This window comes from Triticum urartu, chromosome 3A (genome assembly GCF_056163025.1).
Source record: "Triticum urartu cultivar PI428250 chromosome 3A, HENAU_Tu73, whole genome shotgun sequence".
Classification (NCBI taxonomy): domain Eukaryota; kingdom Viridiplantae; phylum Streptophyta; class Magnoliopsida; order Poales; family Poaceae; genus Triticum; species Triticum urartu.
Window position 1 is genome coordinate 662,103,474 of NC_141875.1, and position 24,882 is coordinate 662,128,355.

At 44.8% G+C, this 24,882-nt stretch overlaps 3 protein-coding genes, 1 non-coding gene and 1 pseudogene across 4 annotated transcripts; all 5 read left to right on the forward strand.

Annotated features, from left to right (window-relative positions):
• Positions 1-4,997: 4,997 nt before the first annotated feature.
• Positions 4,998-11,997, forward strand: LOC125545818 (phosphatidylinositol transfer protein PDR16). The gene is made up of 4 exons (XM_048709853.2): positions 4,998-5,306; positions 11,023-11,290; positions 11,383-11,636; positions 11,728-11,997. Exons 1-4 carry the CDS (start codon positions 5,205-5,207, stop codon positions 11,842-11,844), a joined length of 741 nt encoding a protein of 246 aa, XP_048565810.1. The 5' UTR covers positions 4,998-5,204; the 3' UTR covers positions 11,845-11,997.
• Positions 11,998-14,360: 2,363 nt separating this feature from the next.
• LOC125545819 (uncharacterized) lies at positions 14,361-18,780 on the forward strand. Its single transcript, XM_048709854.2, has 3 exons — positions 14,361-14,567; positions 17,836-18,103; positions 18,206-18,780. Exons 1-3 carry the CDS (start codon positions 14,472-14,474, stop codon positions 18,574-18,576), a joined length of 735 nt encoding a protein of 244 aa, XP_048565811.1. The 5' UTR covers positions 14,361-14,471; the 3' UTR covers positions 18,577-18,780.
• LOC147981175 (putative F-box protein At2g36090) lies at positions 15,091-17,806 on the forward strand (annotated as a pseudogene).
• Positions 18,781-19,766: 986 nt separating the features above from the next.
• LOC125545820 (uncharacterized) lies at positions 19,767-22,639 on the forward strand. Its single transcript, XM_048709855.2, has 5 exons — positions 19,767-20,023; positions 20,738-20,996; positions 21,429-21,465; positions 21,555-21,771; positions 21,949-22,639. The coding sequence occupies exons 1-5, from the start codon at positions 19,922-19,924 to the stop codon at positions 22,057-22,059; spliced, it is 726 nt and encodes a 241-aa protein (XP_048565812.1). The 5' UTR covers positions 19,767-19,921; the 3' UTR covers positions 22,060-22,639.
• On the forward strand, positions 22,634-22,705 carry TRNAK-UUU (transfer RNA lysine (anticodon UUU)). Its single transcript has one exon. It is a non-coding gene; the product is annotated as a tRNA-Lys (tRNA).
• The last annotated feature ends 2,177 nt before the right edge of the window (positions 22,706-24,882 follow it).

Genomic DNA, 24,882 nt, shown 5'->3' on the forward strand with positions numbered 1-24,882 from the left:
GATAAATTTCCCGGACTCACAAAAATGTGCTCGTTCCAATAAAATTGGAGTGGGCAAGATTGCAAGGTTTAAATTCAAACTCATCCGAATTTAATCAAACGGTTTGAACGAGGACTAGGGTTTTGAAGTGCCAAAAATGTTGAGAATTTAGGTGGAGCTCGGGAAAGTGACGAAAGAATTTACAGGAAAAGTTTGGGGACCAAACTTGAAGCGGAAAAAGGCATGTGATTATTTGCAAGTGTGTTTATGGGTGATTCTGAAAATTAACAGAATATTTATTATAGCTCCCTAAATATTGGGAGGATATGTTTTAAAGAGAATTTCACCATGTGAATTTTCCTCGATTTAAATAGATCAACGATCTATGCAATTTATTTAGTTGAGTTTTTTAAAAAGGGTGCAAGATGACATGATGCAAAGATGAATGCAACGAACCAAACAAATCACACGACGAATCTCGGAAAAACAAGGAAGGCATCTGGAGCACCGGTCTTGGGGCGTCATAGAAGATTCAATAAACAAGCCTATGGTGTTGCCAAGATTTCGTCAACACGGTGGCACGATCGTCTAGGACATGCTTATTTTTCTCTAGTTGAAAGATTGCTTAGGAAAAATAAGCTCCCGTTTGTTGGTGAGCGTCATGTTGAAACTATTTGTGATTCATGTGAACGAGCTAAGAGTCATCAGTTACCTTACCCTATATCTACTAGTGTCTCCACACAACCCTTGCAATTAATCTTTTTTGATGTTTGGGGTCCTGCCCCTAGTTCTGTGGGTAGACACACCTATTATGTGAGTTTTATCGATGACTACAACAAATTCTCTTGGATCTATCTTCTTAAAAAGAGATCAGATGTTTTCCAAGTCTTTAAAAATTTGCAAGCTCTTGTTGAACGCAAGTTTAATAGCAAAATTATTGATGTTCAATCCGATTGGGGGGGAGTACGAGAAACTAAACTCCTTCTTCCAAACTCTTGGCATCTCACACCATGTGTCATGCCCCCACGCTCACCAACAAAACAGTTCGGCTGAGCGCAAGCATCGCCACATTGTTGAGGTTGGACTTGCCCTCTTAGCAGGAGCTTCCATGCCGCTCAAGTTTTGGGATGAAGCGTTCCTCACTGTCGTGCATATTATCAATATGCTTCCTAGTCATGTCATTAACAATGAAACACCACTAGAACGCCTTCTCCACACCAAACCCAACTATAAGTCTCTCCGTGTGTTCGGATGTGCCTGTTGGCCTAATCTGCGTCCATACAATAATCGCAAACTTATGTTTTGCTCCACACAATGCGTGTTCATTGGATATAGTGCCCAACACAAAGGAGTCAAACGCCTAAACGTCTCTACGGGCTGTGTCTATATATCTCGTGATGTTGTCTTTGACGAAACTAAGTTTCCTTTTGCTGATCTCCATCCAAACGCCGGTGCACTCCTTCGCAAAGAAATTCTCCTATTGCCTTCACATCTCACCGGTCTTGATCAAGGGGGAAACAATATTGATGATCAACTATTGACTAATCCTACTAATAGTGTGCATGAGCATTGTGATGATACAGGAGCAAACAATGAAGAAAATCACAAAAATGCAGCTCAGAATGATGAAAATGGTGCAAGGTTTGGGCCTCATTTTATGTGTCCCGAATCAGGAGGCAGATCCTCCCCGGGATCAGCTCCAGGGCAAAGAATCCGATCCTCCTCGGGATCTGTTGCCGCAGACGGACCAGGCGGACCAGGCGCACGCGCCGCTGCCTCTGATCCCGCTGGCGACACGCGGTGTCCTCCCACTCGCCGTGATGCGGCCCCAGCCTCGTGCCAACCATCATCTGACATGTGGCAGCGTGCCGCTGGTGCAGGCGACACCCGATTCGGCGGCCAGCCTGTCTGCTACGGGAGGCGAGGCCCAATCGGCTCCACCGATGTGGGCCACAGTACAGGCACAGAATCTCGCGTCAATCCCCTGTGCACCCGACAGGCGCGGACTCCCGTGTGGATCCGCCTGCACGCCCAACAGGCGTGGACTCTGGATCAGATTCGCCATCATTGGAGAATGATGGGCCGGCCCATAGGTCGGGATCTTCTGTGGATCAGGCCAGTACAGAGGCGCGGCTGTTGGACGCAGAAAATCCTCACGCGGCGGACGCAGAGAATCTCTCCTCGAGATCTGCTGCGGCTGATACTTCTGTGCTGCCTACGGGATCCTCTGTGGCCACAGAATTGCTCACTTCGTCACCTCGGCATACACGTCTACATAAAGGGGTAACGAAACCTGTCAATTACAAGCACATAACCAAGTATGGAATGATTTGCTCTACAGGTGAACCTACAATAGTTCAAGAGGCCCTTGGTGATGAAAAATGGAAGAAAGCCATGACTGAAGAGTACATAACACTTAAGAAAAATAACACATGGCACTTGGTTCCTCCACAGCAAGGTAAAAATTTAATTGACTGCAAGTGAGTATTTAGGATTAAAAGAAAATCCGATGGAACCATTGATCATTACAAGGCTAGGCTGGTTGCAAAAGGCTTCAAACAGCAAAATGGTATAGACTATGAAGACACCTTTAGTCCAGTAGTAAAATTTGCTACTATTCGTCTTGTCTTGTCCATTGCTATTTCCAGGGGTTGAGTCTCAGACAACTTGATGTACAGAACGTGTTCCTCCATGGTGTTCTGGAAGAGGAGGTATATATGAAACAACCTCCTGGGTTTGAAAATAAAAGTGCTCCCACTCATGTCTGCAAACTTGATAAAGCATTGTATGGGTTGAAGCAAGCCCCAAGAGCATGGTATTCCCGTCTCTGCCATAAAATGCAAGCACTCGGTTTTGTTCCTTCTAAATCTGACACCTCATTGTTCATTTACAACAAGTCCAACACATGCATGTTTGTTTTCATTTATGTTGATGATATCATTGTGACAAGCTCATCTAATGAAGCAATTCAAGGACTGTTGAGAGACTTGGGTGCAGAGTTTGCCTTGAAGGATCTTGGAGACTTGTATTTCTTTCTTGGAATTGAGGTGAAGAGACACAAGGATGGATTGCATCTCTCTCAGGAAAGGTATGCAATTGATCTAGTAAAAAAGGCTGGCTTGCAAGGTTGTAAACCCTCATCCACTCCTTTATCTAGCTCAGAAAAATTGTCTCTTACAGAAGGAACACTACTAAGTCAAGAGGACAGCACAAAATATAGGAGTATGGTAGGAGCTTTGCAGTATCTCACTCTTACTAGGCCTGGCATTTCTTTTGCTGTCAACAAAGTATGTCAATTCCTTCATGCACCCACTACTGTTCATTTGATTGCTGCTAAACGTATAGTAAGATATGTCAAGAACACTTTGGGTGTTGGCTTAAACTTCAATAGATCACCCTCTACTGTTGTCAGTGCCTTCTCTGACTCTGATTGGGCAGGATGTCTGGATGACAGAAGATCAACTGGTGGGTTTGCAGTTTTCTTTGGACCTAATTTGATATCATGGTGTGCACGAAAGCAGGCTACTGTCTCTAGGTCAAGCACAGAGGCAGAATACAAGGCATTAGCAAATGCCACAACAGAAATCATATGGGTCCAATCTATGTTAAAGGAGTTAGGTGTAAAAGTCCAACAAGCTTCTTGTTTATGGTGTGACAATCTTGGTGCAACCTATTTATCTGCAAACCCAGTCTTCCATGCCAGAACAAAGCATATTGAAATTGATTTCCATTTTTTGAGAGAAAGAGTTGCTCAGAAAGAACTTGATATTCGGTTTATACACTCCCAGGACCAACTGGCAGATGGATTCACCAAGGCGTTGCCTGTACGGAGTTTTGAAAACTTCAGATCTAATCTCAACTTAACTAAGTTGTAATTAAGGGAGGGTGTTAAACCAGGTGCATATACTCTGTCACGTATGGTTTAGGTAGAGGATATCTTGCGCATGAGATAAGTTCAGGAGGTAGTTTAGACTAGATCTTCTTGTTGTAACTAAACCTATCTCCTCCTCTTTCTTTCTCTCCAAGATGTATCCACTCAACCAAATTATTTATGCGTTGTCAGGGTTATTGCGCCCCTGCTATATAACATGCAACACGACGCCCAAGCTAGGGTAAGACGTTTCTGCCAGTCGCACAGGCCGGACGAGAACGGTGTTTGTGCACTGTTACCTTTCTGAAGGCGTCGTTTTGGAGAACCTTCTTCGAAGTCTACGTGTCATCACCACTGGTCGTGCTCTTGCTGCTGCGGATTTCTATTTGCTTCGGCGGTGTCTTCATTTTACTTTGACTGTGTGTATCCTTGATGTTTGGACTTAATCTAAGCATTATGTTGTTGCAGAGCCTGGATGTATTTGGTACTATCTTGATATTAATATATCTCCTTTATTTATCAAAAAAGAAAAGAACAACAGTCATTCATGAAGAGGCAACAAAAAGTGGGGTCGATCGACTTTGCGTCGCCCTCTCACGGTGACCATTACCGGGGCAATTGAAAAGTATATAATTTTCATTTTTTTCAAAAATATTTACGCTTCTCTTTGTTTTTTTAATACGGTACAAACGCAAGCGCTCATATACACGTGTATACACTCATCCCTATGAACGCGCGCACACACACACTCTATCCCTATGAGCATCTCCGAAAGACTGAGCCAGCATATCATCTTGAAATTTACGAAGCCACCGTAGGTACCTTGCCGTCGACGGGAACGTCTCCACCCACTAAATGCGCATCATCGGAAATTCTAAAATAAATTTAGAAAATAAATGTGAGCGACAGGACTTGAATCCTGATGGGCTGAGGATACCATAATCCCTCTAACTATCCAACCACAGGTTGGTCCGCACGCCAAATATTGTTGAGGAAGTCCTGGCGCCAAATATTATGGACAGGGAACGCCCTGGCCCTAAAAAATGAATAGACCAGAGCCGTCGCCATTGCTGAGTGCTGACTACTGGAAGAGAAAAGAACGCAAGAAAACAAATTAAGCCCACGAGATAACAAGACGGAGAAACGAAGAATCCCTGCACTGCACACCTCTCGCTCCCAATATCCCACCGGTCTCCCTCCGATAACATCTATTCGCCTCCTTCCCTATCCCCCTGCTCTACTATTCGAGTTGAGATCTTTCTCCCCTCCGGCTACTCCTCCGCCCTCCAACCTTGCTCACTCACCTTGCCAGTAGGCTGCACCCCAGCCTGCCTCTCGTTGAAGAGGGAGATCGATGGCGAGCAGCGTGGAAGGAGGAGGGGACGCAGGGGAAGGGGAGTGGCTCAAGGTGGCCGAGCTGAAGGCCATGGCGGAGGCCCAGGACCCGCATGTCAAGGTACACACGCAGCCGATAGCTCTTTGACAGATGAATCGTCGATTAACTGTTAATTCTTCTTTGATTTCCCACAAAAAAAAAACTTCTTCTTTGATGCTCTGCTTTACGAGAGGATTTCTCTGCTGTCTTAGTTTACTGTCGATGATGCGCAATTAACCGTAGTTACTAAAGAAATGTGCAATTGATCTAGTGGTCTGGTTTGCTTTCCCCGCCCGGCCTCGTCGATCTGTTCCTCGTGACCGGTCAGTTTTCATGTTTCCTCCGTCTAGGGTACAGCTACACTGCTATACTACAGAAGTAGTAGTATTAATTAGTTAGTTTAGAGCGGCAACTTGCCCCCCTTCTACAGCAACATATACTGCTGAAGGGACATCTATTAATGCTAATATGATACCAAATACACTTGGACTTTACCCATGACATGTACCGCTAAAATGTTGGTGTCGTAGTACTCTATTTCTAAATATAAATCTTTTTAAAGATTTTAATGTGGACTACATACAAAGCTAAATGATTAAATCTACACTCTAAAATATGCCTATATACATCTGCATATAATCTTCATTGAAATCTCTAAAAAACTTATATTTAAAAACGGTGGAAATAATATAATTACTTTTTTGTAAGAATAGTAAAGAGAAGTCAACCGGTAGCTATAGCAACATAACTACTCGTTGAGATCTCTGGGATCATGGCATGGATAAATTAGACTAAGGCCATGTTTGGCAGGCGTCCACACCCCGCTTTCCAACTCCCAGCTCCATCCAAAAACGAAGCGCACGGAGCGGCACTTTTGCAACTCTGAAAAAGTGACCTACAAGCCGCTCTGCTCCGCGTTGGGAGAGGCATGGAGTCAGCGTTCGGTGCCACTCCGCAGCTCCTCCCGCACCTCCAGGAGCTGAGCTGCGGAGCGGAGGCCTGCCGAACAGGCACTAAGCTAGCTGATGGGTTAACAAACTGATCAATATCGTTGACTAATCATATACTACTGGTAAAAGAAAATATGAGCAGGCTGTATACCTGGCCATACCTCGGGCCGGGCCGGGCCTAGCCAAGCCCGGCGCAAAAAACCTAGGCCCGGGCCCGGCCCGGCCACCGGGCCTGTTTTCTGGGCCCAAGCCCGGCCCGAACATATAAAAGCTCGTCGGGCTCTGGGCCAGCCTGGCCCGACTTTCAGAAAAGTGCAAAAATGACGGGGCCGGCCCGGCCCGGCCATCGGGCTCAAAATCTAGGCCCGAGCCCGGCCCGGGAGCAGCGTCGGGCCGGGCCGGGTCGGGCTTTTTCGAGCCGGGTCGGGCTTCCCATGGCCAGGTATAGCAGGCTGTGTACCACCTCACATCTACCAGGCCACCTGAAGCATGGCCCCTGTAGTTTTCCATCAGAGATAATTGCATCTATAGTCCTCGTAGTTGTTGGCGACGTCCAATTTAGTCCTGCAACTTGCGTATTGCTTTAATACGGTCTCGATGCATGAAAATACGTGGTCAATACGGTCCCTGAGATTGAAACAACAGTCCTAGCTCTACACATTGCATACGTATGTCGTATTTACGTAGGAGACATGTGGGCCAAGAAAAAAAAGCAACCCACCAGAACAAAACGTGGGCCATGACGTCTGTCAGTGGGCCAAGAAATAAGAGGGAAAAAAGGGCAGCCACCTGAAGCATGGCCCCTGTAGTTTTCCATCAGAGATAATTGCATCTATAGTCCTCGTAGTTGTTGGCGACGTCCAACTTAGTCCTGCAACTTGCGTATTGCTTTAATACGGTCTCGATGCATGAAAATACGTGGTCAATACGGTCTCTGAGATTGAAACAACAGTCATAGCTCTACACATTGCATACGTATGTCGTATTTACGTAGGAGACATGTGGGCCAAGAAAAAAAAGCAACCCACCAGAACAAAACATGGGCCATGACGTCTGTCAGTGGGCCAAGAAATAAGAGGGAAAAAAGGGAAGCCCCTGGGATTCGAACACGCACACCGTAGCACATACTTGCGCGAGCAAGCCAGCGTAACAAGCACATGATATTGTACGTAACGGGATGCAAAATTTATTAGTATGTGCGTTCTTGTCTTTTAGAAAAAATTGTGAATTTATAGAATGTTTATGAGTTTTTTTAATGCGTTCATCGATTCAAAAAATGTTCTAGCTAAAAAAAATAAAGGTTCGTATCTAAAAGGAATGTCCATGATTTTGTAAAAATATATTTGAAACAATGTACGGGAATTTTTAAAAATTCCAAAAAAGGTCCGTCGCAAACAAAAACTGTTTCAGAATACGAAAATTTGTTCCAAAATTTCAAGAAATGTTCGCCTATGCATAAAAACTTGTTGACGAGTTCTAAAACAATGTACGCAATTTCAAAAAATGCTCGTGAATTCAAAACATAGTCACAAATTTGTAACAAAAATCATCATTTTAAAAATATTCGCTTTTTCAGTAAACAAATGGATTTTCACTACCTAAAAAATTCCATAATTGTATGTATATGCACAACATTTTCAAAATTGTATAGTAGCACAATATCACTGTGCAATATTTCATCAATATATGTGCTTGTATGTGACAGATACAAAAAAGATGAATACATGAAAAAGGACTTCTTGAAAAAATATTCATCAAAAACACTAACATTATTTTAAATTCTGGATCATTTTTTAGAAAAGGGGGAATTTTTTTGTATTGCTGTAGAAAATTTAAAATTCAGAAGAAGAATTTATAACCGGGAACAATTTGAAAATCCGAAAATTAAAAAATGCAAATGAAAACATTTTTGAAAACTTCTAATAGTTTTTTTATACTGTGACCAAAATTTGAAACTTCAAACTATTTTCGTAAAATCTGATTCGTTAAAAAAATTCTGAACTAGTTTTGAAAGCGTTAACAAATGTTGAATACTTTAAACATTATTTTACAATTTATACTAAACAGAAAAGGAGGAAAAGAAAAAAGAAAAAGAAAAGAAACTATGGTTTAAAACCATGCGCAAAAAAATACTACTGTTTTCGCAAAAATAAAAATACTACTGCCAGCTTAATTCGCTAGCACACGCGTTTTCAAAAAATGTGTCTGGGCCTGCTATAGCGGAATGGACAATGATGTTTATATATAAAGCAGTTCATCATGATTTTGTCCCTACAATGCCCTTAGTGTGGTGGCTTCCGCGCGCAATTTTTTGCTGGGGGTCGCGGGTTCGAAACTTGGCTGCATGCATTCTTCAAATTCTGTTCGCACTTTTTATATTCCTGTACATTGTTTTGAATATTTTTTATAAAATTGTGGACATATTTTGTAGAAACGAACCATTATTTTTAATCTTGAACACTTTTTTAGTCTACGAACGTTTAAAGAAAACTCATGAACATTTTATAAATTCACGATTTTTTTTAAAAGCCAAGAACGCACATACTAATGCAGTACGCATCACGTCATATAATAGATTACGCGCTTGTCCCGGTGGCTTGCTCGCGCAGATATGTGCCACGGTGTGCAGGTTAGAATCCCAGAGCCCGCGCTATTTTTCCCTTTTTCCCGCTTTTTTCACTGTCCACTGTCATATGGGCCATATACAGACGTCACGGCCCACGTTTTGTTCAGGCGGCTTGCGTTTTTTTTTCTCAGCTCACGTGTTACCTACGCAAATACGATATACGTATGCAACGTGTACAGTCAGGACTGTTGTTTCAACCTTAGAGGCCGTATTGACCACATATTTTCATGTACCGAGACCGTATTGAAGCAATACGAAAGTTTCAGGACTAAGTTGGACGTCGCCAGCGACTACAAGGACTATAGATGCAATTATCTTTTTTCCATCACAACGGAATATGCTCGATCACGAAAAAAAAGGGTAAACAAGCTTTCTTCGATTGACCAAGTGAACACGGTTGATCTAGCTAAAATAAACCATGATGCATTAGCTGGGGCTGAGCAGCTGAGATGCTTCGAGGATTTGTGCATTAATCGATCGATGCAGGTGTCGAAAGTGTCCAAACGAGCAAGATTGTAAATTAAATACTCCCTCCGTCCCATAATATAAGAACGTTTTTTGCACTATATTAGTGTAAAAAACGTTCTTATATTATGAGACAGAGGGAGTATCTTACAATATCATGGAAGGCCGACCTGAGATTTATGAGGACCAGAAGTACTTTACGCAGTACTTGCGGCACTGAAACTTCTCGGTTGATTGGGAATTTGTTTTTCCAAGTCAATGATTTTAACCTTCTGAATCTATATCCAACATCAGTCTCGAGCAAAATTACCACATTTTCCAAATTGCATGCATTTTTAGTTTGAGAGGAATCCATACTACAACACTTGACTCTTTCATTTGTCCAAGATTCAACCCTAACTATCAAAATTGGCTGGGAATCAACCCTCCCCTCTACTCAATCCGGTTTTCATTGAGTAGGAATTGTTTTGACCTGTTGACCGGCCACCTCCCCTTGAATTAAATTTTGACAAAAAAAAGAATGTGTCCAGATTTTTATTAAACAGATTCTGTAAAAATCAGCACAAATATAGTGATCATTCTAGGAACTGTTCATAATTTTTCAAACATATTTAAAAATATAATTAAATTACATTTTCAGCAATTGTTTGGTTACATTTTGACCAAAAATTACAAGTGTCCAGCAAAAATTAAATCTATTTTCTAAAATCAACACTAATATAGTGAGCATTTTGGGAAGTTTCACCTATTTTTCCAAACAGAATTTATAATACACTTAAATTATATTTTCAGCCCCTTTCCGGTCAAATTTTGACCCAAAAAGTGTCCAAAAAGAATTGAAAAAATGTCGCAAAATCACCATTCATATAGTGATCATTCTGGAAAAATTTCACACTTCTCTTATATATCTACACATATTTAAAAATACACTTAAATTACATTTTAAGCCCCTTTTGGGTAAAAGTTTGACCAAAAAATGAAAGTCTCAATACAAAATTGAAAAAATATTATAAAATCAACACTAATATAGTGACCATTCTGGAAAGTTTCAAACATTTTTGCTGAACAGAATTAAGAATTCCCATAAAATTTGACCAAAAAAGAAACTGAAAATGTAATGTAAGTGTTTTTTCAGAACTGTAAGAAACTTTCCCAGAATGATCACTACATTACTGTAAATTTTTGACCAAAATTATACTAGTGTGTAGATTTTTTTAAAAAAATACTGTAAACCCAACACTAATATATTGATCATTCTGAGAAGTTCTTCGAATATTTTTGCCTAACAGAATTAAGAATGCCCTCAAAATTTGAACAAAAAAGGGAGCGGAAATGTATTTTGAAATCTGTTTGGGACAATGTGTGAAACTTCCCCAGAATGATCATAAAATTAGTATTGATTTTACAGGATTTTTCAAAAAAAATTGGACTCTTTCATTCTTTTTTTGGTCTAAAAAATGGGCTGAAAATGTAAATTTAGTGGGTTTGCTTATGTAGCTGCTGACTGGGATGCCAGCTGGTCGGTCAATCGGCCCAAATCAGGGCTACTTAGAGAAAATCAGTTTGAGGAAAGGTGACGGTTGATTCATAGCTACTTTTGACAGTTCAGGGTTGAATCTTAGACGAATGGAAGAGTTAAAGATTGCAATATAAACTGGCTTCTTTAGTTTCAGAAAACGGTCTGCTAATGTAGGCCTGACAGCTGCTTTAGAATGGCAAACCCGTGGAAGCAAGTAATTCTGGTGCTGAACTGCAGGAGGTGGACAACATGACGCTGCGGAGGTTCCTGCGCGCGCGCGACCACGACGTGGGCAAGGCCTCGGCGATGCTGCTCAAGTTCGTGGCGTGGAGGCGGGAGGCCGTGCCGGGCGGCGTCGGCGGCGTGATGCCGGCCGATCTGGTGCGGACGGAGCTGTCGCAGGACAAGGCCCGCATGGGCGGCGTCGACCGCGCCGGCCGCCCCGTCCTGCTCGTCTTCCCCGCCAGGCACTTGTCCGCCGACCGCGACATGGCGGAGCACAAGCGTGCGTGCACGCACATGCTGCAGATGATCCCAAGCTATCTGCCAATGCAATGAAACTTGATCATATCATGCATTTTCGACTCTTTTTTGCAGGACTTGTCGTGTACCTGCTGGACAGGATCAGTGCCAGGATCCCGCGGGGGCAGGACAAGTTCATGTGCATCGTGGACCTCAAGGGGTGGGGGTACCCCAACTCCGACGTGCGCGCCTACATCGCCGCCATCGAGATCATGCAGGGCTACTACCCGGAGCGGCTGGGCAAGGCGCTCATGGTCCACGTGCCCTACATCTTCATGAAGGCCTGGAAGATGGTCTACCCCTTCATCGACACCAACACCAGGGACAAGGTGCGTGTATCCATGTTCAAACAATTACTAGTAGTAAAAATGCCAACGTTGCTCTGCTTCTGCTTGCTTAACTGTTTGCGCGCGCATGCAGTTCGTGTTCGTGGACGACAAGAACTTGGAGGAGACTCTGCGGCGGGAGATGGACGAGAGCCAGGTGCCGGAGATGTACGGCGGGAAGCTGCCCACTGTCCCCCTCACCGACGATTAGCTAGCTACAACGTACGATCGATCCATGTACCTAGTACCGAGACAAACAATGGTCTCCTGTAGATGTAATTGGGGGAGAGATACGCTACTAGCTCGCACCGTCACTGTCTGTTTTGTAGGATAATTTCTCATCAAATCCGTTTTTTAGAAAGAAGGCTCGAGACAAAGCGCTTTCAAATTAATGAAGTCATCCCTGACCGGTCAGGGAGTAAATTGCAGGAAACCACCACATTCATGGACCCTAAATCAAAAACCACCAGTTTACGTGTTTTTTTAGAAACCCATAAGTATTGTGCTGGCAGTTTGGCAAAAACACTGAACGATCGATTAGCACCTGTTGACGTCAAATCTGACCGGTGGGTCCCATCGATGGTGCCATGTAGGCAACATTTGGTTCATGAATTGTGAGGCTAAGGAACCCAAGGCATTACCAGATGAAATTGACCAAACCAATCAAAAATATAGTTCTCATTGTATGACAGAACATGACGTCATGGATGTGGCCTACTTCCATGGCGGTCGAACATTCATCATTGATGGTGCTGAAATTGTCATAGAAGTGCCCACACATGGCCCGCTTAACTTATATGATAGAGTTGGTTACAGTTCTATGTCCGTTTTTTAGGTTCCGTCATAGATTGTGTCAACCTCTCCTGGAAGTACACATACAGTAATGCTATACCGAGGGACAGTTACAGGGTATTACGGGGTGAGTTTCAGGTGGCAAATCGTGATTGGATTAAGGGGAGTGAGGGGCCCCACCCACCTGAAAATCGAGGGGGGGGGCAATGTTTAGTTGGTTAGGAAGGAGCCCATAGGAGCATGTAAAACCCCATACATCTAGCATTTTTGGTGCACATATACATGCCTATTTTTTTCTCGTCAAGTCATTTCATCATAGATATCACTATATGTTGTAGTGATGATTGATGAAATTCACTGAAAAGCAATTAGTCTCTCCTAAATAAAAATAAAAATATGCCGTGCACCTCATTGATAACAACGAGACAATATTACTATTTAGAACAAAATGAAAATCATGCAAGAAGTTCAAAATACGGAAGGACACTATTAAAGAGTTATTTGTGGTTTGTCCTCACTCCTTTAATAGTACTTCAAAATTTATCCAAGTTTCGCAACAATTATGTTATGTTCAAATTGCTACACTACACAAATAATAGATTACTACACTACATAAATAGCTAGTTAATGCATAATAGTATTGTTAGTGTGAACATATCAACATGGACTTGAGTGCACTCAAACAAAGAAACCATATGCAGATAAGAAATATGCTTGTCTTTTATTTCCAAATTAAAACTAGTACAGGTCCGGTTTGCACACGGTAGTGCATGACACTTTATTTGTCGCCACTACATCAATCGAACCATCAACTGATCAACGGCGAACAATCTATCTAGTATTACAGCTCTAGTCAGTTACCGACAATGCCACCAAATGAGTCGGTGATGGTGGAGCGATATTGTGAGACATACGCACCGCACACCGTCGGTAGTGTTTGCAAGACAAACATCCTTATTGCCTCAAATGGAGGTTGGATGGAGCCCTGGCCCGACGGGTATTGTTGTTGAGGTAGCTTGAAGGTGCCCACACGCCACGAGTATTGTTGTTGTTATTGTTGATGATGATGATGCAAAATAATGGCATGAACGACAGTATTGATGGCCAGGCATCATGACTGCTCAGGGAGCTGCATGAACTGCTCACAACACTCTTTCCGCATCACCGCGCAAACATTTTCCTGCAACCCATCCCCCCCCCCCCCCCCCCCCGCACGCCCTTGCATATTTACTAAAGGATATTTTTAGAGGTTAGAAGTCGATGAGGGGAGTGCATGATGAGGCGTTTACGTTCGCGTCACACCAGATGTGATGGAAGTCGGCGTAGTCGGTGATGTTGTACAACGTTTACGTCCTTGTCACACCGCTAATATGTTTGAAGATGTTTCACAAAGTTTAGTGAGTATATGTTGTCTATCTCATGTTATGTACATCTACAATCTACGGAACGTATTAGTGCTTATATTTACACATTGTGTAACTAAATATCGAATAGTTGCAGTTCTCGGTACATAATGTGAAGCACTCTCCCCGTAAAAAAATATAAGAGCATTTAGATCAACACGGAAGAAGTAATAAAGTAATGCGGTGTGACCGGGCTTCCACGAAGTGCTACCTGCCATGAACAATGTGGGGTAAATAATTTCAAAAAAATTAATTTAGCATTTTGATCACTACTTTACAGAGGGAATAATATTAACTATGTTGGAACGAGACGAAAGTTCTTCGGAAACAAGACCAATAGCAGCCGGCTTACGAGAAGTCAAACTTGCATCCGTGCTACAAAAATCTCCACGAGAATGGAACGCAGGAAAACAAATGCACCCGACGCCACGACAAGCAGAGGAACGGAGAATCACTGCATACTCTCCTCTGGCTTATATTCCACCGGTCAAACACGTGTGCATACTAGTAGTAGCTTGCCACTCCCTTTCTATCCTGCATTTCTCCTCCTGCACAGCCAGAGACGAGACAGGCACAGACTCCCCGCTATACGAGTGCTCACGGTGCCAGTTAGAAGGACAGGAGCCGGGAGGAGAGGAGACCGATGGCGAGCAGCGTGGGGGGAGATGCCGGGGAAGGGGAGTGGCTCAAGGTCGCCGAGCTGAGGGCCATGGCGGGAGCCCAGGACCCGCATGTCAAGGTACGCTCCTTCCTTCATCTTCGTCGCTGTCGTACGTCCTCCTTTCGAGAGATGGACTGTGGATGCGTATGCACGCTCGACGGTTTGTCACCGGCGATCGATATGCAACTAACCAGAAATCCCCGGCCGCTTTGCATGCTTAAGCTGTGTTCGGCAATGCTCCGCTCCTTCCTCAGGAGCAGAGCAGGTGAAGCACCCATTTGGCCGCTCATCAAAATTTCACTGTATGCCGCTCTGCTTCGCTCAGGAGTTACGGAGAGGAGAGATTCCGAACGGCCTCTTAATTTTAGTAGGTTGCGAGCAGAACGCAAACAACCGATTTTCTTTTTTTGATACCGAGACGAAAGTATCGGCAGCATATATGAGTACGTTATACGGCTGGTAATCTGTCACTTTCATTGGTCAATAAGGTATACGGAGGAACTCCCTGCCCTGCTTGAACTACCTCGTGATCATGCAAAAATTCTGCCTGGGTTTGGGTGGCGTCCGCTTGATGATGGAATTATCAAAATCGATACACACGATGCCATCTTTTCTGATCTGTGGAAGGGAGGGGTGGACCGTGGACGGCGTTGCTCGTTCTGCTTCGTCGTTTATTGCTGCATGGAGCAAGCCTTACGAGGATGTTACCGACCCGCTAATCATAGAGACCTTATCCTTCTGTGATGGCGTTCGTCTAGCAAGCATCCACGGTTTTAGTCATGTGACCGTGGAGTCAGATTGCCTGGAGCTAGTTAATCTCTGGCACACTAGGTGACTGTCACGCTCGATGTAGCGTCTCTTTTAGATGAAATAGGAGAGCGTATATCTCAGTCTATTTCTTTTTTCCTTTCAGCATGTAATTTGTACTGCTAACCTCCCGGCTTACCTCTGTGCGAAGTTTGCTTGCACTCCAGATGTGTCCGAGAATTGGCTACATGTTACACCCAGTTTTCTGAACAGTAGCCTCACGGCTGACTGTCCCAGGGCTGTTTTTGTTGAATAAAGCTCTTCAAGTTTGCCCGCAAAAAAATAAGGTATACAGAGCATCTCGGTAGCAGTTCGTTGTATGAACAGATCATGGGGGATTCATCTTAACAAATTGATCCTTAACTGAACAACCAGATGCTCCAGAAAAAGTGATGGGAACAGGCGTATCGTACTCGTAGCTCAACTTTAGCTAGCAGAGCCATGTGGCCACGTGAAGCAAGGGCGCCGCGCCGACCCTACTGTTTTTCGAGTAAATAGGCAAAAACTATCACAGTTGAGACAACTTTTTTTCCCAGAACTACCACTTCCATTTTTTTTTGCCAAAACTTACCAATTTTGTGTTGTTTTTTTCTTCTAAAAACTATCGTATTTTGTTGATGGCCGATTGACCTCAAACTATCGTATTTTGTCAGCTCAATGGTGGTTATGACATATATGGCCCACCCTTTAGGACCGACGTAGCACAAAGCCACAAAGTCAACCCCATTGAGCTGCATTGTAATGTTGACCGTTATGACATGTGGGACCCACACGCTATTTTCAAGGAGGGGGGTGGAGGGGGGCGCTCGCGCGCACGCACTAGGCGAAGCACTTTCAGTTTGTGCGTTCGGTTAACCAACCGCTCGCACGGATGCAGGAGGCGAGGCTAGGTTTAGCAATAATCCTACATCTACGTATCCACTACGTAACCTTACGTAATCTTCCTAATATAATTCTCTCTTCCCCCCTTGATTTTTGCGGGATGGGGCCGTGCCATTTTCTCTTCCAATCAGAGCATGCCAAACCAACTCTTACGTAGCTTTACGATGAATCTCTACCCCGGCTGCCTCCAGCCCCGAACACGTGGCGCGTGCTCTGCCTCGCAGGGTGGCCGTCCCTCGTGGGCCAGCACGGGTTCCTCTTCGCGGTGCCACTGCGTCGACTCTTCGCGGACGCTTCCCCTTTCCCGGGCCCGGATGTCAGGGAGCTTGGCGCCGAGGGCATCCCTGCGAAGAGCGTCTCCATGGTGGACGTGTATTACAGGCCTCGTGTTGTCCCATGTGGTGGAGATGACCGTGTCACTGCCATGGTTCCTTAGCTCACAGCTCTGCGTCGAGGTCATGGATTACAAGAAGCTGGCGCCGGTGGCGGTTGCGTTCTCTTCGGCGGAGGTCGAGCTGAGCTGGTTGGTCGTCAACCCCGCCCGCGGCCAAGCGATGAAGGTGTCTAGCAGGCATGCAGTCGCCTTGGCCCGGCAATGGTACGCCGGTGAGATGTTGGTGCGGTTCGCGATGGTGCTGGGCAGCTGCAACTTCAAGATCACCGTGACTTGATCCGAAGAGGCCAGACACGTCAGCAAGGTCAGCCTCGCAGTGGAGAATGCCCACGGCGCTGTCATCTACAAGCTGCCCGAGGAAATTTCCCATAGATAAAATGTTTCGAGAGAGAAAATGGTTGATGCCGACATGGGTCCCACCTATAATAGTGGCTGAATAACGATCAAAGTTAACGGAGTTGACATTTTATGCCGTGTTAGCCCTGACAAGTGGGGCCAGCATGTCATAAACGATTCTAAGATGCCCAAACCCGTACCCAACTCGAAGGAGTATGTTTTAGCTAAAAGTTGGCGCAAAATTGGTAGGCTTTGACAAAAAAAATGTAAAGAGATAGTTCTAGGGAAGGTTGCCCCAATCGTGATAGTATCACTCACGATAACTATCCAAGTAAGCATACAGCGGATCGAATAAGCTCGAATCACCGAGACACGTGGCGCAGAGTAATACTACATCTACAAAGGTTTACTTAAAAAAATTACATATAAACTGATGTGGATGATTGTGATTGGTAATAGAGAGGGGTGAGGGTTCACCCCACTTAAATTTAGGGGATAGAGACTCTTATAGGGTGTTTGTTTCCAGGGATTTATTGGTCTAGGGACTTAAAAAAAGTCCCTATAAATCCCATCTAAATCAAACAGGAGGGACTTATAGGGACTTAAAGTGGGCATTTAGGACTTATGAAATAAGATTTTCAAGGAGAGACTTATAGAGACTTATAATTGTAATATGATCTTATAGAGACTTATAAGTCCCAGGAACCAAACAGGTAGAGATTTTTTAGGGATGTGGGACTTATAAGTTGGGACTAAAAAAAGTCCTACAACTTATGAATCAAACATGACCTTAGTTTGAAAGGTTAGTAAACCTTTGTAGATTCTTTGGAGGTCAATGCTCGCAGCTAGAAGAACTCAGTACAGTATTAACTTAGTTAATTCCATTCAGTATTTTACCTGATCGAATATACTGACGCGTACGTGCAGGAGGTGGACAACCTGACGCTCCGGAGGTTCCTGCGCGCGCGTGGCCACGACGTGGGCAAGGCCTCGGCGATGCTGCTCAAGTTCATGGCGTGGAGGCGGGAGGCCGTGCCGGGGGGCGTCGGCGCCGTCATGCCGGCGGAGCTGGTGCGGGCGGAGCCGTCGCGCGAGTTGGCCTCCATGGGCGGGGTCGACCGCGCAGGCCGCCCCGTCCTGCTCGCCTTCCCGGCCAAGCACTTCTCCGCCAACCGGGACATGGCCGGCTTCAAGCGTACGCACATCGACCCCGCCTTCACCCCCATGGCCTCCGATCTTCGCTTGCTAACGATCGACGATGGAGCTTGATGAGCTTGGTTACCTTCATCCGGTGCAGGGCTCGTTGTGTACCTGCTGGACAGTGTCTGCTCGAGGATCCCACGGGGGCAGGACAAGTTCATCGTCGTGGTGGACCTCAAGGGGTGGGGGTACGCCAACTGCGACGTGCGCGCGTACGTGGCGGCCATCGAGATCATGCAGAGCTACTACCCGGAGCGGCTGGGCAAGGCGCTCATGGTCCACGTGCCCTACATCTTCATGAAGGCCTGGAAGATGGTGTACCCCTTCATCGACACCAACACCAGGGACAAGTTCGTGTTCGTGGACAACAAGAGCCTGGAGGGGGCGCTGCGGCGGGAGATGGACGAGAGCCAGGTGCCGGAGATGTACGGCGGGAAGCTGCCCGTTGCCCCCCTCACCGACGACTAGGTAGCACCGAAACAAACAGGACAGGGTCTCTTGTATGTTAGATGTAATTGGGGGAGAGAGCTCGCACTGTTACCGTCTTTATGGTAAGGTATTTTCTGACAGAAAGCATTCCTTTCAGCGGTGCGATATGGTAAGGGATTAATGGCATTTTAAACACGACAGAATTTGGACCCGAGTCTTGTTGATAGGATATTCGTAGTACTACCTCCGTTTCAGTTTACAAGTCCTGCGCGTATATCTAAATTACCAATTTTATTACCTTAATATAAATTATATAACATAAAAATTATACGGTTTGAAAATAGAACATCTGAAGTTTATATTGTTATATTTTTTATAATATATGACTTGTATTAGGTTGGTCAAATTGACGACCTAGAGGCACGCGCATGCCCTGTAAACTAAAAGAGAGGTAGTATTATTTAAGAAAACATTCAATTTACCCCATTACTTGAGGACACTGGACTTAAATGTGAGAGTGAAATGCGTCATTAATCCATTAACTTAGAGAAATGTTATATACTAGCTGACGTCAGTTTTTTTGACGATTCTCAATGAAGAACTTGCTCGCTGTCGGATGGCCAACACGAATCCCAAAGCGATGGAGCGCGTCATGTCAGCCGACACCATCTTTTGCCCGATGCGAGTTCTCGCGCGAACGACCTCTTTAGTACGACCTTGTCCTCTTAGCCACCATACACCGCAGCTCCACTCCCCATTTCTCTCTATTAGAGATATATTTATCATGTGTTTTAAGGAGCAAAATTCCTAAACTTTGCCATGTGTTCATGGAAAATTCCTAAATTTGACATCTGTTCAAAGAAAAAAAAATCCCCAACTTTGCCATGTGCCCATTACAAAATTCCAACAAAATCCCCCTCATATTTCGTCGATCATTATTTTTTATGCTTCATTTTTTTTTCTTGTAGAGGTTGGATCTGTGCTTTCCATGCTTATTTGAGCCGATAAAATTCATCCTCCGTCGAAAAAGACGCTACAACGAGATGGAAGTTTTGTGGACACCAGTCCGTCCAATAGCAGCCGGCCTACCAGAAGTCAACACTTGCGTACTCCACGGAAAAGGGAACGCAGTCAAATGCAACCCACGCCACGACGAGGAGAAGGAACGAAGAACCATTGCACCACTCCCATCTCCGCATCTCGCTTATATTCCACCCGGCCAAACAATAAGTAACACCTAGCCAATCACGTGGCGTCTATACAGCTAGCTTCTCTGCAGTCAGGGAGACCAGAGAGGCAGAGACTCCTCCGTCCCGCGCTCCACAAGTACTCACAGAGTCAGAGTACCAGTAAGAAGGACGGGACCGGGGAGGAGAGGAGATCGATGGCGAGCAGCGTGGGAGGAGAGGGGGACGCAGGGGAAGGGGAGTGGCTCAAGGTCGCCGAGCTGAGGGCCATGGCGGAAGCCCAGGACCCGCATGTCAAGGTACGCTCCTTCATCTTCGGTAGCTCCGTCGATAATAAACACTCGTTCTCCTTCGTCGTCTTCCTTTCGCGGGACGTCTCACGGTGGTCGATCTGATTCTGCAACCAGCCGAAAATCCCCGTCCCCGGCCCTGTTCTTGTTGTTTCTTTTGCCCGGCCGGTCGATCCAACTCAACTGTTCTTCATGACCATGGGGATGCTGCCGTTTCCTTGCTGTTCCTAGTCTGCCACTCTGGCCTTCTCCTGCCCTTTGGGAGCAGAACACAAACAACAGACTGTATTACTGTAGTATTTTATGGCCGGTAACATGTCACTCTAATTGCCCAGTGATGCGTACAGTGCTACTGACGCTGTCACCAGTCACCAGATAACATCTTGTTAGCAGTTGGTTGTATGGAAAAATCAATTGATTAAGCTAGCTGATGGAGATTCTTCCTAACAAATTGCTCGTTGACCGAATAAGCAAATACTCCAGCACAAGTGATGGGAACGGGTGCACCTCTCTCTAGCTAGCAAAGGCAAAGTCGTGGCCACGTGAAGCATGGCCACGATAATTATTCGAGCAAGGATATAGTATTACAACGGATCGAATATGCCCGAATCACCAGCGCACATGGCGCGTGCAGCTAGAACATCTCAGCAGTAATTTAATTGATTCAGTTCAGTAATTCAATGATCCACCGGACCGAACATAGACTGATCACGACGCGTGCAGGAGGTGGACAACCTGACGCTCCGGAGGTTCCTGCGGGCGCGCGGCCATGTCGTCGGCAAGGCCTCGGCGATGCTGCTCAAGTTCGTGGCGTGGAGGCGGGAGGCCGTGCCCGGCGGCGTCATGCCGGCGGAGCTGGTGCGGACGGAGCTGTCGCACGAGATGACCTACATGGCCGGCACCGACCGCGCCGGCCGCCCCGTCATGCTCGCCTTCCCCGCCAAGCACTTCTCGGCCACCCGCGACATGGCCGGCTTCAAGCGTACGTTCACATCTCACCTTCACTCTCATGATTGAAGTTTAGACTTGCAGGTGGGCTGAATCAACTGGTCAAAACAGACTCTATTACTATGAGACCCAATTGATTCCTCCAATCCTAGTTAATTGAAGTTTAGACTTATCCAAAGTCAAACTTCTGGATGTTTGACAAAAATTATATTTTAAAATGCGCTAATGCCTATAACATCCAATAAGAAAGTATAAAAACATGTTTTGTGATGGAACTATAACAGAATAATGTAATATTGTAGACATTGATATATATATTTCAATAAACTTGATCAAAGTTGTTTAAACCTTAACTTAGGACAAAGCTAAATATTTACTTTTTTGAAGAATGAAACCATGACATGATGTATTCAATACAAAAACATTTGGAGCGCCCATTGATATAATTTTCTTCTCCTTCCTACAGGCTATATTGTCTACTTGTTCGACGCCATGTGTGCCAGGTAGCGCGTTCATTACCACACCCACATGTCTGTTGATCAGCATGATTTGTGGCAGAGTTTAGCATGACATTGGAATCGAATTGTTGTAGGATCCCTAGAGGGCAGGAGAAGTTTCTGTGCGTCGTGGATCTAAAGGGGTGGGGGTACGCCAACTGCGACGTCCGCGCCTACATCGCGGCCATCGAGATCCTGCAGAGCTACTACCCGGAGAGGCTGGGCAAGGCGCTGATGATCCATGTGCCCTACCTGTTCATGAAGGCGTGGAAGGTGGTTCAGCCCTTCATCGACGCCAACACCAGGGACAAGGTAATTAACCTCGCTGCCCAAGAAGATACCAGTGGTTCATGCATGTTTCTCGTCTCTGTTGTCGATTATTTTTCTTGTGTTTTGGAGCATGTTTACCGGTTGAGCTGGCTGATGAATGTTTGCTGAGAAGTCAAATCCTGGCTAATTGCATTGCGTCGTCTCGATTGACCGGTGCAGTTCGTGTTCGTGGACGACAAGAGCTTGGAGGAGACGCTGCGGCGGGAGATGGAGGACGGCCAGCTCCCGGAGATGTACGGCGGGAAGATGCCCATCGTTCCCCTCGCGTAGAGTGAGGAGGAGCACGGAAGAGGAATGGATGTACCTGAAACAAACTAACCATGTGTGGGATGTCGATGTAACCAGGGGAGGGAGACGACCGCAGCTTGCTCTCGCTCTCTTGCAGCGCTGTGACTGCTTCGTACGTGTGGCCAGCCCAGCCGGTGCTAACGTCGACGGATCAATAATACGGAAGAACTCTATGGTATATTATATCTTTTATTATCTTTGCTACTCCAGTAGACTACTAGTAGGGGGTAGAATATCTTTGCTAGTGGCAGCGTGTTGCCATCCTTTGTCACTGTTTGAGACCTGGTGTCGTTACCAAGAGACCTGTATGCGTGTTTGGTTTCGTTTTCTATGAAAATGGAGCCCGGGGTGCTCCCCTTTGATCGAAAAAAGAACTCTATGGTACTTAGTGTTAGGTATATATCAATATATGGGATTATGTCTGGTCACGTGAAGATACCACCTTTTGTGATGTATCACATATCTGTGGGTCTATGCTTCTCTCGTGTAGTTGTGGTGAACAAATGGGAAACTTGTTTATGTTTATGTACTATATGGAATAAACTCAATCACATTAGCCGTCCTAGCTCAGTGGTAGAGCGCGTGGCTTTTAACCACGTGGCCGTGGGTTCGATCCCCACGGACGGCGTTTTCATGTTCTTGGCACACAAACATTTTACTTTTTTTTTGAGAAATACACAAACATTTTACTGAAGCGGCAACTTCTTTTTGGCCCACAACATTTAACCAAACCATAAATTTGATGCATTCTACTTTTTGGCCCACAACATTTAACCAAACTACAAATTTAGTAGAAGCATCTTTATGTAAGTATACATGCAACCACGAGCCAAACCATAAATTTGGTGCATTCTACTTTTTGGCCCACAACATTTAACCAAACCACAAATTTAGTAGAAGCATCTTTATGTAAGTATACATGCGACCACGAGCCAAACCATAAATTTGGTGCATTCTACTTTTTGGCCCACAACATTTAACCAAACCATAAATTTAGGCCCCTCCCAATGCTTCACCTTGTACAGGTGCTAAGGTTGCCAACTAAGTAAAAAATATGATGTGGCATGCTAGTTAAGAAGAGAGAGAGTAGTATGGTGATCCCAGGAAGAAACAGTGCTAAGCACGTGCACCTAGGTGGAAGCACAATTCTGAGTGTACAACGAATTAAATGTACGAAGCTTAGCACCCAAAAGCTTAGCACCTTTGCATTGTGGACTTAAGTTGCTAAGGCATTTAATATACTTAGCACCTCATCTAAGCACCTTTGCATTAGGGGAGGTCTTAGTAGAAGTATACATGCAACCACGAGCCAAACCATAAATTTGATGCATTCTACTTTTTGGCCCACAACATTTAACCAAACCACAACATTTTACTAAACCACAAATTTAGTAGAAGCATCTTTATGTAAGTATACATGCAACCACGAGCTTGGAGACGAGCTAGCTCTTACCCTGAAATTTAATGATTCAAATTTGGGGGTTGACTATCTAGGAAAAAAATAAACCGTTTGTCCCCTTACTAGGCAATTCTCCATGTCCCAACCTTTGAAACTTAACCCCGGCCTCCTTTGGTTTGGAGGAATTTCATAGGAATTCTAGAGGATAGGATTCTTATAGGATTTTTTCCATTAGAGCCCTTTGGTTCATAGGAATAGATTTCTACTCCTATATAGGATTGGTTCCTATCCTCCACATTTTATAGGAAAAAAAAAATGAGCCTAGACTCAATGAAAAAATTTCTTTGGTGTCAACCAAATGACATCTCATTTTCTATTCCTACTCATAGAATTTGGGATACATGCCATCTCATTTCCTACAAAATTCCTATTCTTATGATAATCCTATCCTATGAACCAAAAGAGGCCTAAACAGTTAGCAATCTTACTAAGTCAAGAAGGAGGCGAGGAGGGGGCGAGTAAACTGCATGTTGGTCGAGGATGCAAGTCGCTGGCCTCGTGGCCAGGTCAGACGCCAACCTCTGTCACCTAGTCCTTGGGTTCAGCACCTCGCCCGCAATTGATCACAATTCCCTACGTCGCACATCTTTGAGAAACGAAGAGACGAGGAGCGGCAGCGATCAACCGGTTGTATTTCCTCTCGTCCACAAAAGTTGTTTTGGTCGTAAGTTAACTGGGTTGGGCTATGAGCATGTGACTGCTGAAGGAGACTCACACACTTTTGCTCGGGTAAAGCACGATACAAAGCAGGTTTAACCCATTGTGACGGGGTTATCCTTATTGTTGTAGAGCCAGCGAGCCCGAGCAAGTGCCTAGGCCATTGGCTAAAGGGAACCTGGCTTCAGCCCTTACGACTGCCGATAGTCTGTGAACTCATCGTGATTTCAAGCTCCTTTTTGTGACCATGCCACTTTAAGCATCGGGGCAAAACAGGTTTAATGTCAAGACACAATGAAAAGTAGAAGGGGATACAACAAATTGTATGGTGTGTAATAACATGCTTCAATGGGCCAAACAACAAACCGGGTCTTTTGGAACATTCTCAAAAAAACAAAAATGATTAATATGATTATGACACTGATGAACATTTTTCTAATAATTCAGGTTAACCATCTCTGTAAGCAAAGTGTACACAGGCATTCAACCAAAAAGCTTCAGCCTCAATAAAAAATGTATTAAGATGTAAATGTCTCTACATATAGGATCGACTGAAAATGTATAAAGATGTAAATCTATATATAGGCTCAACCAGGCTCTATGTAACTTAACCAAATGTAGGACATGCGCATTACCTTGGTTAGCTGAGAAAACTGAAGGGCGCATGAACTTGGTCAGCCACACATGTG

Excerpts from the sequence above, each read along its gene's own strand:
- LOC125545820 (XM_048709855.2), top strand. The coding sequence starts at position 19,922 with ATGGCGAGCAGCGTGGGAGGAGAGGGGGACGCAGGGGAAGGGGAGTGG. Across the intron at positions 20,997-21,428 it reads CGACATGGCCGGCTTCAAGC|GCTATATTGTCTACTTGTTC; the intron begins GTACGTTCACAT and ends TCCTTCCTACAG. Across the intron at positions 21,466-21,554 it reads TTCGACGCCATGTGTGCCAG|GATCCCTAGAGGGCAGGAGA; the intron begins GTAGCGCGTTCA and ends GAATTGTTGTAG.
- LOC125545819 (XM_048709854.2), top strand. The coding sequence starts at position 14,472 with ATGGCGAGCAGCGTGGGGGGAGATGCCGGGGAAGGGGAGTGGCTCAAG. Across the intron at positions 14,568-17,835 it reads CCCAGGACCCGCATGTCAAG|GAGGTGGACAACCTGACGCT; the intron begins GTACGCTCCTTC and ends GCGTACGTGCAG. Across the intron at positions 18,104-18,205 it reads GGACATGGCCGGCTTCAAGC|GGCTCGTTGTGTACCTGCTG; the intron begins GTACGCACATCG and ends CATCCGGTGCAG.
- LOC125545818 (XM_048709853.2), top strand. The coding sequence starts at position 5,205 with ATGGCGAGCAGCGTGGAAGGAGGAGGGGACGCAGGGGAAGGGGAGTGG. Across the intron at positions 5,307-11,022 it reads CCCAGGACCCGCATGTCAAG|GAGGTGGACAACATGACGCT; the intron begins GTACACACGCAG and ends GCTGAACTGCAG. Across the intron at positions 11,291-11,382 it reads CGACATGGCGGAGCACAAGC|GACTTGTCGTGTACCTGCTG; the intron begins GTGCGTGCACGC and ends TCTTTTTTGCAG.